General features: G+C 31.5%; 3 protein-coding genes across 3 annotated transcripts in view; 2 read left to right on the top strand and 1 right to left on the bottom strand.

Moving 5' to 3' along the window:
- LOC137630107 (uncharacterized) overlaps positions 1–641 on the top strand; it is a 2,497-nt gene extending 1,856 nt beyond the window's left edge. Inside the window, exon 2 of the mRNA XM_068361578.1 lies at positions 241–641. Coding sequence (XP_068217679.1) covers positions 241–554 — 314 coding nt within the window. The 3' untranslated portion in view covers positions 555–641. The remainder of the gene's footprint in view (positions 1–240) is intronic.
- A 5,374-nt stretch (positions 642–6,015) lies between these two features.
- Positions 6,016–12,500, bottom strand: part of LOC137630456 (uncharacterized) — a 9,053-nt gene continuing 2,568 nt past the window's right edge. The window contains exons 2-3 of the mRNA XM_068361935.1: positions 11,103–11,429; positions 6,016–6,463 (exon numbers count right to left, since the gene is read on the bottom strand). Of these exons, the coding sequence (XP_068218036.1) occupies positions 6,201–6,463; positions 11,103–11,289 (450 nt within the window). The 5' untranslated portion in view covers positions 11,290–11,429 and the 3' untranslated portion in view covers positions 6,016–6,200. The remainder of the gene's footprint in view (positions 6,464–11,102; positions 11,430–12,500) is intronic.
- Positions 7,349–12,500, top strand: part of LOC137630455 (uncharacterized) — a 105,847-nt gene continuing 100,695 nt past the window's right edge. Inside the window, exon 1 of the mRNA XM_068361934.1 lies at positions 7,349–7,888. The gene's annotated coding sequence lies outside the window, so the exon portion shown is untranslated. The remainder of the gene's footprint in view (positions 7,889–12,500) is intronic.

The raw sequence follows: 12,500 nt of genomic DNA, 5'->3' as shown, positions 1-12,500 counted from the left end.
TGAAATATCAAATTATAACAAATGGATAACATAACTTAGTCTTTTTTTATATCTCTTTATACAGAATTTTTCTTTATAAACTTTATCATTATTATTTGTAAATCCACTGAAGGATTTACTCTCACCTCGAAAAGTATACAAAACATCGTTAGCTTCAAGATTCTGAAATTTAACCATCTCTTCAATAGTACAAAGCAGAAATAAACCTCCATTGATATTTTATTTCATCTCCTATTTCAGATGAATCAGCACATTCGCGTAAGGGAAAATACGCCAATTACATCTTATCCATACGGCCAAATCAGCATGGAAGCTTCCCTGAGGATTTCGGCCAATTCAAGAGACGAATGAAGACCCTGAAAAAGCACAGCAAATCGACGTCTTTGAACGCGATCTTCAAAGAACTCGAGGAACTGGCTCCGAAGCGTTACTTCAAGAGACAAGTTACGGATGTACCGGATTGGAGGGAACTAAATGTCACGACTTACGAGCAAGTGCGTCTCTTCTGCTGCAGGAGGCCGTGTCCTCCTGAGGCTTATTATGGGATATGCTAAAGGACATGTTGTTGACCTTCTGGGGTCTCAATAAGCTAAAGTTTTGTGCTGGTCTGAGCCTAGCTGGCTCTAACAAGGTTTAGGGAAGATTTAATAAGCACACATATTTACATATAATGTATATACATATACATACATACATATATATATATATATATATATATATATATATATATATATATATATATATATATATGTATGTATATATATAAATAAATATATATATATATATATATATATATATATATGTTTATATATATAGGTATATATATATATAGTATATATATGTATATATATAAATATCTAGACACACACACACACACATATATATATATATATATATATATATATATATATATTTATATATATACAGTATATATGTATGTATATATATAAATAAATATACATATGTATATATATATATGTTTATATATATAGGTATATATATAGTATATATATATATATGTATATATATAAATATCTAGACTCACACACACACACACACACACACACACACATATATATATATATATATATATATATATATATATATATATATATATATATATATATATATATAGGTAGATTGATAGATAGATAGATAAATATATATATATATATATATATATATATATTTATACATATATATATAAATATATATATATATATATATATATATATATATATATATATATATATATATATATATACATATATATATAGGTATATATATGTATATATTTATATATATCTAGACACATACACACACACACACACACATATATATATATATATATATATATATATATATATATATATATATATATATATATATATATATATGTATATCGATATATAAATATATATATATATATATATATATATATATATATATATATATATATATATATATATATATATGCACACACACACACACACACACACACACACACACACACATATATATATATATATATATATATATATATATATATATATATATATATATATATATACTCACACAAGGACATATATAAATATCTATGCATGTCGAACCAATTCAAGCTCAATCACCCAGTTTTTGATCAGAATATTTATCAGACGGATACACTGATATGCATCTTACATTAATTACCTCATTAGCAAATCGATTACAGCTTGACGTCTCTGAGATGCGAAGGAGATGGTACATCTTTCCCTCAGCATCCTCGAGAGACTTTCTCTTCTTTTGGTGGCGTTTTCTTCTTTTCTTTTTTTTTGTATCTGAAACGAAGACGTTTTCGTACACATCTACATGGGTAGCCATTATAAATGTTGCCCTCTTTTTTATTGTATTGTTTAATTTCATTTGATGATTATGTTTATCAATGAGATTCTAAGGGTTTGTACTTATCTGTTTTCTTTTGGTGGCGTTTTCTTCTTCTTCTTCTTTTTTTTTTTTTGTATCTGAAACGAAGACGTTTTCGTACATATCTACATGGGTGGCTATTATAAATGTTACCCCCTTTTTATTGTATTGTTTAATTTCATTTGATGATTATGTTTATCAATGTGATTCTAAGGGTTTGTACTTATCTGTTTTGATATTGTGATTTTTTTTTTTCGGTATTTGCTCATTATCTTATTATTGTAACTTTTGTTTAATTGCTTGATTAAGAGCATTTCATTTACAGAGATAAATCTCCAATCAACCTGATTCTATAGATTATATTCCTTTTAATTATTTTTTTTTTTTTTTACAGAGATAAATCTCAAACAAGTCTAATAATGCAATGTGTATTTATTTGAATTATAAAGCGATTATCTTTGTAAACAGACAAAGATGTAATTTAGTAGACTACAAAAAACCTGTATTTCTTGTACACAAATAAAGCTCCAATTGTTTTAATAATACTACTAAATATATCATTTATCAATTGCATTTATCTATACACAGATGTTCTTATTGGCCTGATATTTTTACTTACATTTCATTTAGTTTTGAATGAAATTTTAAATTGTTTTATTTTAGATAGTATTTGGTTTTTATACCGGTAAAACCGTCATTGATTTGATATCATTACTTTTATATCTTAAAGTTAATAGTATCTGTTGTTCGCAATTAATGTTATTATTGGTTTAATATTGCTAACTATATTTCATTTACCTTAAAGTAGCATTTAGTTTTTACACAAGTAAGGAATTTTTTCAATTTTTAATGTTTTATGATGTTTGGATGTTAACAATGAAGTACTAATTGTTTGTGTAATGATATTACTTGCACTCTTTAATGTTTCTTACTAACATTTGATTTTAAACTTCAAGAACTATTCTTATTGTTATGATATTACTAAAATATATATGTATCGAAAGAGTATTTGGGTTTCCATTAATCGATGATTTTGTTAAAATTTCTTAAAATTTTGTAACATTTTGTTTATCATACATGAAGCTTTTATAGGACAGATGGTATTATTATTATTATTATTATTATTATTATTATTATTATTATTACTTGCTAAGCTACAACCCTAGTTGGAAAGGCAGAATGCTATAATCCCAGGGGCCCCAACAGGGAAAATAGCCCAGTGAGGAAAGGAAATAAGATAAAATAAAATATTTCAAGAATAGTAACATATTTCCTATATAAACTATAAAAGCTTTAACAAAACAAGAGGAAGAGAAACTAGATAGAACAGTGTGCTTTGTTATTATAACTATTTATAAGTTTTTCTATATAAAAAACATCTCGTAATGAAGAATTGTTATACTAGATTGGGATTAACTACGTAAATCATGATTCAGAAATTGATATTGAATAAATCCTAAAAGCAGATTTTGTATATGTAATATGAAAGGAAAATTATAATAATTTCAAAAACTCTTCATGATTTAGAAATTGATATTGAATAAATCCTAAAAGTGGGTTTTGTATATGTAATATGAAAGGGAAATTATAATTTCAAAAACTCTACTCAGATATTCTGGTCTGATTTTAAATAGTTTAGTGCTCATTTCATCTAAACATCGCAACGTCTGATCTACAAATTTGCATTTTATTATTATTATTATTATTATTATTATTATTATTATTATTATTATTTTTATTATTATTATTATTATTACTAGCTAAGCTACAACCATAGTTGGAAAAGCAAGATGCTATATCAAGGGGCTCCAACAAGGAAAAATAGCCCAGTGAGGAAAGGAAATAAGGAAATAGATAAACGATATAAGAAGTAATGAAAAATTGAAAAAAAAATATTTAAAAAACATTAACATTAAAACAGATATAATAATTGATATATAAACTATAAAAGGACTTATGTAAGCCTGTTCAACATAAAAACATTCGCTGCGAGTATGAACATCTGAAGTTCTACTAATTCAACTGCCCGGTTAGGAAGATCATTCCACAAATTTCATATCTTATTTTGGATTGTATTACCTTATTGGAAACGTCCCTGCCTAGCATTCTGTTGTACTAGATTCGAGACCCACTCAAGCCAGATAGTTTATTGTAATGTCTACAAGCTCACCATCTTGTGAGCACAGGAGGGGGAATTGGTGGTTGTTTGGGGGGAGCCTATAGGTCTACCTGCTGAGTCATGAGCAGCCATTGCCTGGCCCTCCTTCATCTTAGATTGCAGGTAGGGGGATGGGCACTGATCATACGGTCAGGCTCTAGGACATTGTCACTGTCCATTGTCTCTACCATTCATGAACAGACTTCATGATCAGAACTTCACGAAAAAAAAAAAATGCTCTTAAGAAAGTCATTTAAATTCATCTTTCTAACTATTGTTATCACGAGGTTAGGCTAAACATGACCAAGAACATCTAAGTGGGCTCAGCTCTCATTTGAATTTCATGATATGCGTTAGATAAACGTTATAATAAAAAAGAAAAAAAAAACGAATTTACTTAGTAACAAACGAATAACAATGCAAAGAGATTCCAGATAAAAGTAATATACCCATCAAGTAAGACAAACCTGTTAACTACATTAATATTAAACGGTAGCCTCTTGAGAACGTCCTTGCCTGTCGATCTGCTGGGTTGGGATTCGAGACCCACTTAAGCTCGCTTGCTTTTTGTAGTGTCTGCAACCACACCATCGTCGTGAGCCAAGGAATTGTGGAGGAGTATGTCGTTGGAGAGCCTATAGGTCTACCTGTAGAGTCATCAGCAGTCATTGCCTCTCCCTCCCTGGCCCTAGTTTGGTGCTGATCATAATTATGTATGGTCATTCTCTAGGGTATTGTCCTGCTAGGTCATTGTTCCCGTTCACTGCCTCTCATGGGGGACCTTTAAACACTCTTTCCACGTATCAGAGAAGCAGGGTAAATCCGATTATGGCAATTACACTTCATGAGCCAGTGAAATCTGGTCAAGGTCAAGATTTCTTGAAATAATTGTAAACCGTTTAATGCTTCAGATGATTATTTACAAATGAACAAACTCTTCGGGAGGAAATCAATATAAGCAGCCCCTTGACAGCCAAGGACTATCAAATATTAGAAGTTCTATTTCAAGCAAGGAAATATGACAAAAACTATAAGGAAATAATTAACTGCATATCGTAATAATGCACTGCTAATAAACTTCAATTAATAATGAGACTATTGATATACCCATATATACTGTATAAAACTACGTTTGGTCTTTCAGTTGACGCCAGTTAAATGAATAAATGAATAACTAACTCAGTTGGCCTTTTCCAGTGTCAATCTTACCAAAAGAAATACGAATGCAGAGAGAGAGAGAGAGAGAGAGAGAGAGAGAGAGAGAGAGAGAGAGAGAGAGAGAGAGAGAGAGAGAGAGAGAGAGAGAGAGAGTTTATTCGTTTTTCTTATCAACTGCGTTACATATAAGGGGAATGGGCTAGAAGGTGGCGTGGGGTGGTTGTGGGGTAGGGGAGTGTTGGTCATCATCAGTTGAAGGGTTTCAATAAACAGATGAGACAGATTAGTTGTTTTTATAAGCAGCCGTAGTTGGTCAGGAAAATGTATGATCGTGATTATACAGATAATGGATTTAATCTGAATTTATTTCAGAGTTTGTTTATCGTCTTTATTAATTCTTTGCTTTTAACTGTTATAGGTGTATGTGCATAATCGTATATGGGATTTTGACATGACTCTCTAAAATGTATTGATATATGATAAAAGGTCCTACTTTCACAATTCACTTTATAAAATTTCCCAAATTAAATTCATGACGATTTGATAAGGGGTTATTCATACTAAGAATAACCATTACAGCAATAAAAGTCGTCATAATGATAGTAATAATTGCAAGGGATGTTCACGGGTAAGTTTGAGATAAATAGAGACAAGGAGAGAGGGATATAGGAGATACAAACGAGAATTAAATTGAATACAAATAAATAGACATTCTCATCAGATATACTGTATAGTATAAACATAAAGGTAATTGACAAGGATATGTAGCTTCAGAAATATATATATTTAGTTTGAGTACTTTCTCTAATACAGTACAGTGTTTGCATTATTAATGTAAGTTACATTCAGTTATTCCAGAATAGGCCTATGCCATGAAATACTTCGCAGAAACAGGGCCTAGATTTTTCAAAATCTATGTTGATATTTCTCCTCTTCTTAAGTGCAATGTAAGGTCTGTCTTTCTGTTTCCTTCTGTCTTCTTCTAGGCACATTCGGCGATAAACAGCTCAATAGGGCAGTCGTGGTGACAGCAGTATCTCCTGATGTCGCCGATGGTCTCGAACCTCCTCCTCGGCCAACTACTCGATCTCTTCTGCAGCATCCTGTTTTCGAGATCACCATCGCTGGCAGGACTTCCTCGGCCTTCCGCCTCAGAAAGCCTCATAAACATCTCAGGCAACATGTCTTGCCTGCTTTCGTTCCGATCCGCTGCTTCGAAAGCTTCCGTATCCGATTCATCTGGACCTGTGGGGTTAATGGCAGTTTAAATTAATGCAGTGATGATAAAAATTGAAGATAAAAAAAGAATAACCCCGTAAATGTATGACCCAATTCAAAATATAGGTCTACTCACAGTTGAGGGTACTAGTGTCAGCAAACGTTAAATAACATGACGCCATTTACCATCCTTTTTAATGTTAACAATTTCAAGTATTACACACTATAAAAAATAGATAAGAGGAAAGGACCAAACTCACCAAGAAATTTATTTAACGTTTATTATCCTTTCATCAAAGAATTCAGACATAGTTAAATCCCTATTCAAATACACACACACACACACACACACACACACACACACACACACACACACATATATATATATATATATATATATATATATATATATATATATTATATATATATATACACACACACACACACACACACACACACACACACACACACACACATATATATATATATATATATATATATATATATATATATATATATATATATATATATATATATATATATATTATATATATATAAGCGGTTGCTTATATTTCTTTAGAAAACGATGTTATCATTTATCCAATAACTTTGTCCGAATTGTTCCACTTAATTCTGTCTCAATTCACGCTATAGTAGAGAAAACAGCTAAAGAAATCGAGAAAAAAATTCTATAACTTTCTATTGCCTTTTAAGAGGAAACTCATTCATTTAATGAAATCATCTGTAAAAAGGAAAACACCGTATAAATAATAGGTGATTTAAAAGATTAATTTTTCAGAAGCGGAGAATCTATCAATTTAGTAACCCTATTTGATGTTCACCAACATATTACTGTAGTTACAAGTAATGCACCGATGGACAAATTTGAATCTTAGATCTAGGTCTGAAATGATTTGAATGCGTATTGAGTTAATTTTCGTTTGAGACATCGAAATTACATAAATAAATCAGTGATAAATAGTTTATAAAAAAAAAAATCACATTTATTTAAACAGGGCGGCTGACGGTAGAATGCGACCGTTACAAATTGCTTGAATCAGATAAGACTCTTAAAAAGAAAAGGGAACTTGTATACTCGTGCAAATAACGTCACAACTCCTGTGGTCACTGATAGTTGAATTAAGCAAGAAAAAGGATTAGGCAACTGGCATTTTAAACATTTAAATAGCAGAAAAAAGAAATTCGTTCGTAGCTCCGAAAACCACTGCCCTGGAGGTATGAAACCGCCAAACCGGTGACCGGTTTCTGGTGCCCTCAGTGTTCTTTGTTTACTAGTGTCAAAAGGTCGTATTCTCTCTTCCGCTTCAGAAATGCGGTGTGTTTTTCAATCTGATACTTTAGATTTGCGTCGGCAAGCTTAATCAGAGATGAATAGGGTGGCAAAATAGGTTCCTGTGAAGAAATGCCGTTATTCACACCCATTACGTTCAGGTAACGAAAGTAATTTGCTGCCTAGTTATTTCGGTGTCAACTTTTAAGTGGATGATGACAATCAGGCTTGGCCAAGGTGTATAAGTGTATTGTAGCCTACTTAGAAGGGGCATTTCATTCTCAGATCCGTTTCGTATATAGCAAGTAAGGTAAAGGTAATTTTCTTCGATAGCGCTGATTATTGTAGAACATTTTAATCAAATGATTATCGTATTTTGCAAAATGAATACAAATGCGCCGTGTTTATGTTACATTTCTTAAGCCGGTGGTTCATTACTATTCCAGGATAGCCTACAAAATATAAAATAAACCGATAAAAAAAAAAAAATCATTGGTCACATAATGTTGGTGACACCAATGAGCAAAATAGGTACCATGTATGTAGCCTACTACTTTGATGCTGGTATAGTATGTAGCCTACCAGAATGTGGCCTACCTCACTAGAATATGTAATTTATTAATCAAGCTTAGTTATTAATTTGATAATTGAAATGATGCCAAAATACTCATCAACATAGCTCATCATGTAAGTTTATCACTTGTTCGAATAAACGACCAAGGAAATTATGGTATACAGTATAGCAAGATAAGTTTAATTAAAAAGCAATCAGCAATCGTATTTTAAGGTAAGCCATCTAGTATACCTATGGTAATATCGTAGACCACATTCATAAGGTAATTCATATACTGTAGGCCTATTGGCACCAACTACTCCGTAATGCGTAATTGAATATATATATATATATATATATATATATATATATATATATATATATATATATATTATATATATATATATATATATATATATATATATATATATATATTATATATATATATATATATATATATATATATATATATATATATATATATATATATATATATATATAAACGTTGAAAATATGATTTATTGGTAATTTCTTACTGCGAAATTAGTTTAGAAATCTAGCAGTTGTGTGGATATGAAATTTGCTTTACACGTGAATTTATGTATGTATGTATACATTCCATTGTGTGGGTTTATCTTTTTTAAGTATTATAATTTTACTACAAACAGTATTTATGACACGGATCCTAACCTCACGACATTTTCTATGGTTGCAAGTGACTCTGGGCAACTCACTGCAAGCATCCAATTAACTGCTAAGTTCATGACTTATGTAATTATCTTATAGAGTCCTTTCAATACACGTCATCAAACTTCCGGTCCGCCATCTTGGAGGGCAAACAAAGACGCGTTCAGTGAATAGCTATGGTTGAACTGTTGAATATTTAGCCATTTCATCACATTCACATTCACACAATGCCCAGTTTTTGCGCTATTGCTGAATGTGGGAATCGAGGACGAAGAGATGACAAGAGTTTCTACCGCATACCGGCAGTTATTCAGAATCAGGACAAAGATACAGAGGAATTATCCAAGTGCAGACGTGACTTGTGGTTGACCAGAATATCACGGGCTGATCTACGTGAATCCTCACTACCCTACGCACGTATTTGTTCTGATCATTTCATATCAGATCAGTCTCGGCTAGGCCCTAAAAGTATCATTATTCCTGTGTAAACATGCTATATCCGATCGCATAGGTGACTTGACAAGTATCATCGTCAGTTCAGTGTGTAGTGTGTGTGGGGGAGGGGGCATCTCAATTCTTAAACATCAAAGGGGCATCTCAGATTTTCAAAATAAAAATTAAAAGCGCCCATATTGTCTATATTAACAAAGGCTACTTACCTAGGTCTCTATTTCGTCAAGGTGCTCATGCCTATATATAATTAAGTGTATATTTATATTCATTTTAATTTGTGTATTAAATTGTGCAGACATACAGGCCTATGTGATGAATAAACATTGATTATAGATAATAATAATATCTGAAAGCTGGTTTAACCCGAAGGGGTCTTCAGCTTATATATGAAACATTGAAAAAAATAATTAAACTTGCGCATTTAATTGCAAGGAGGCAAAACGATCATCCAAGAGCATTACAATAGAGTTTGTCCATCATGTGTTTATATGTATATAAGAAATTATAGCATTTGTAACCAAACACAAACACAATGTTTAGGCATGAACTGATAAAGATTTGACATTATAATGCAAAACTTTTACATACATTTTGACAATCAAAAATTATAATACACAAGGTTAGGCTAAATGATCAATATTAGCTTTATAATTATAAACACTCTCTTCATTGGCCCAGTGTTTATCTAATTTTGGACTTAGAAGCATTAAAGGGAAAAACAACGAATTCTGGAAGCAGATTATTCAATGGAAATGTATGCCCGCTCATGTTCTGGGTTGGCCGACAGTACCAAGTAGTTCACCACATCAGTGTATGAAATACTGGGAAAATCCTCAATATTTTGACTGAATGAATTCTGCATCTGGTATGGATCTAGGCTATCAATTAGATCGAGTTTCTGCTTGTAAAAACGCTTATCATCACCCGACAATTGTTTGACAAAGTCGCTCTCATATGTCCATATTCGCTGTAGCAGCTGCCATGTGTTCGCTTTGTATGCCCTCCAGCATGGCCGCCGGCGACTCCCAGTGACGTCATTGAAAGGACTCTATACCATGTTTTATGAGCTAAAATGGTGAAGGTTTCGTGTACAGTATTAGGTTTCATCATAAATTCAAATGTGAAATTACACAAAAGGAATGAGATTACCAATCGCATGACGGCAAACGTCCTAACCCAAGCGCAATTTATTATTATTATTATTATTATTATTATTATTATTATTATTATTATTATTATTATTAGCCAAGCTACAACCCTAGTTGGAAAAGCAAGATACTATATGCCCAAGGGCTCCAACAGGGAAAATTAGCCCAGTGAGGAAAGGAAATAAGGAAATAAATAAATGATGAGATTAAATTAACAGTAAATCATTCTAAAAACAGTATCAACGTCAAAAACAGATATGTCCTATATAAACTATTAACAACGTCAAAAACAGATAAGTCATATATAAACTATTAACAACGTCAAAAACAGATAAGTCATATATAAACTATAAAAAGACTCATGTCAGCCTGGTCAACATAAAACCATTTGCTCCAACTTTGAACTTTTGAAGTTCTACTGATTCAACTAAGAAGGTTTAAGCATTAAACATTAAGCTTCAACGTCTGGCTTCATATAAGAAGCATCGAGTTTAACCATTATTACATAACCATTAAATACATATGCAAACTAACCTCTCTTGTTTGCATCCAAAGATGAAATACTCCTTTTACACAGGAAATGTCCGATGCGGGCGACATCTCTTGGAGTGCACACTCTGATAGACCTCCTGTTCCGGAAAACTTGCGTACCGCTCTCCGTCACTCTGATTAACAGCAAAGCTGTTACTGCAGTTACTAATAAATATCCACTTGATTTCATCTTGATTGGGGTCCTGGGGTTGATTGTGTTGTTCAGGAAGGGGAGATGGGGTTGCCAGAGAGGTGGTTGGCGTTCGTATCCTGTTGCACTTTAGTGGTTCAGGTGTTATCGTAGGCCTATGCTCCGAGTGAGTTAAGGTTCTGAAATGCAACATTCTTTTGTAACAATTCAGTGGGGAAATGGCTGAAATATTTATAAATTATGTATTTTTTATTTTTTTATTAAAAAGTTAAATTACATATTCTTTACAATCACAAGATTTACAGTATAATCACATTTAATTGCATTTTCCTATAAACAAATCCATCTAATTTAACAATTTACAACATCACACATCTTGATTTTAATTTTTAGTCACTCAAAAACAATAATTAATATACTTTTTGGTGAACATTTTATTCATTCTTTGTTTATAGATATTTTTCAAAAGCCACCGATCATATTGAAATTGACTCTTAAGAAAGGCATCTGTTTCCTCTTTCGTATATCGTTTCTTCTTACTGACCCAAACCGCATATAAATAACCAACTATCAACACAGTCGCGCTATTATAATCCTTTTTCGTCCTATATTTGTAAAATATTAGTAAAAGCTCCCTGACATGGCCTAAATGTTGAATTAACCCTTAAACGTTTGAAGTAACATATAAAATTTAATTCTGCTTTTGCAATTATGGCAACGGTTACCTTACGGACTTTACACTCCACGAATTTTCTTATGAAATAAGGTCTCATAGCTTAAGAAATTGTTTTAATAAAATAATCTGGTTTTATTCTAAATTCAACTAAATTGTATACTTTACCCTACCTATTTAGTCTTTACTACAATAGATAAACCATTTATCATATATTAGTGGTAACGATTATAAGCACCTACACTAATAATAATATATAATTTAGAGAGAGAGAGAGAGAGAGAGAGAGAGAGAGAGAGAGAGAGAGAGAGAGAGAGAGAGAGAGAGAGAGAGAGAGAGAGAGCCCCTTCAATAAATGATAGTTATAGACAGACATTACTAGCAACATAATTAATTTTCTTTAATTAGAAGAATCCGAAGATGACTATTATTATTATTATTATTATTATTATTATTATTATTATTATTATTATTATTATTATTATTATTTATAACCCTAGGTGGAAAAACAGGATGTGCTATAAGCCTAAGGACACCAACAAGGATAAATATAAATATCGTAGTGAGGAAATGAAAT

Source organism: Palaemon carinicauda, chromosome 38 (genome assembly GCF_036898095.1).
Source record: "Palaemon carinicauda isolate YSFRI2023 chromosome 38, ASM3689809v2, whole genome shotgun sequence".
In the NCBI taxonomy this organism is placed as follows: domain Eukaryota; kingdom Metazoa; phylum Arthropoda; class Malacostraca; order Decapoda; family Palaemonidae; genus Palaemon; species Palaemon carinicauda.
The sequence above is the reverse complement of the archived record's forward strand: the minus strand, read 5'-3'. Positions and strand labels throughout refer to the sequence as shown.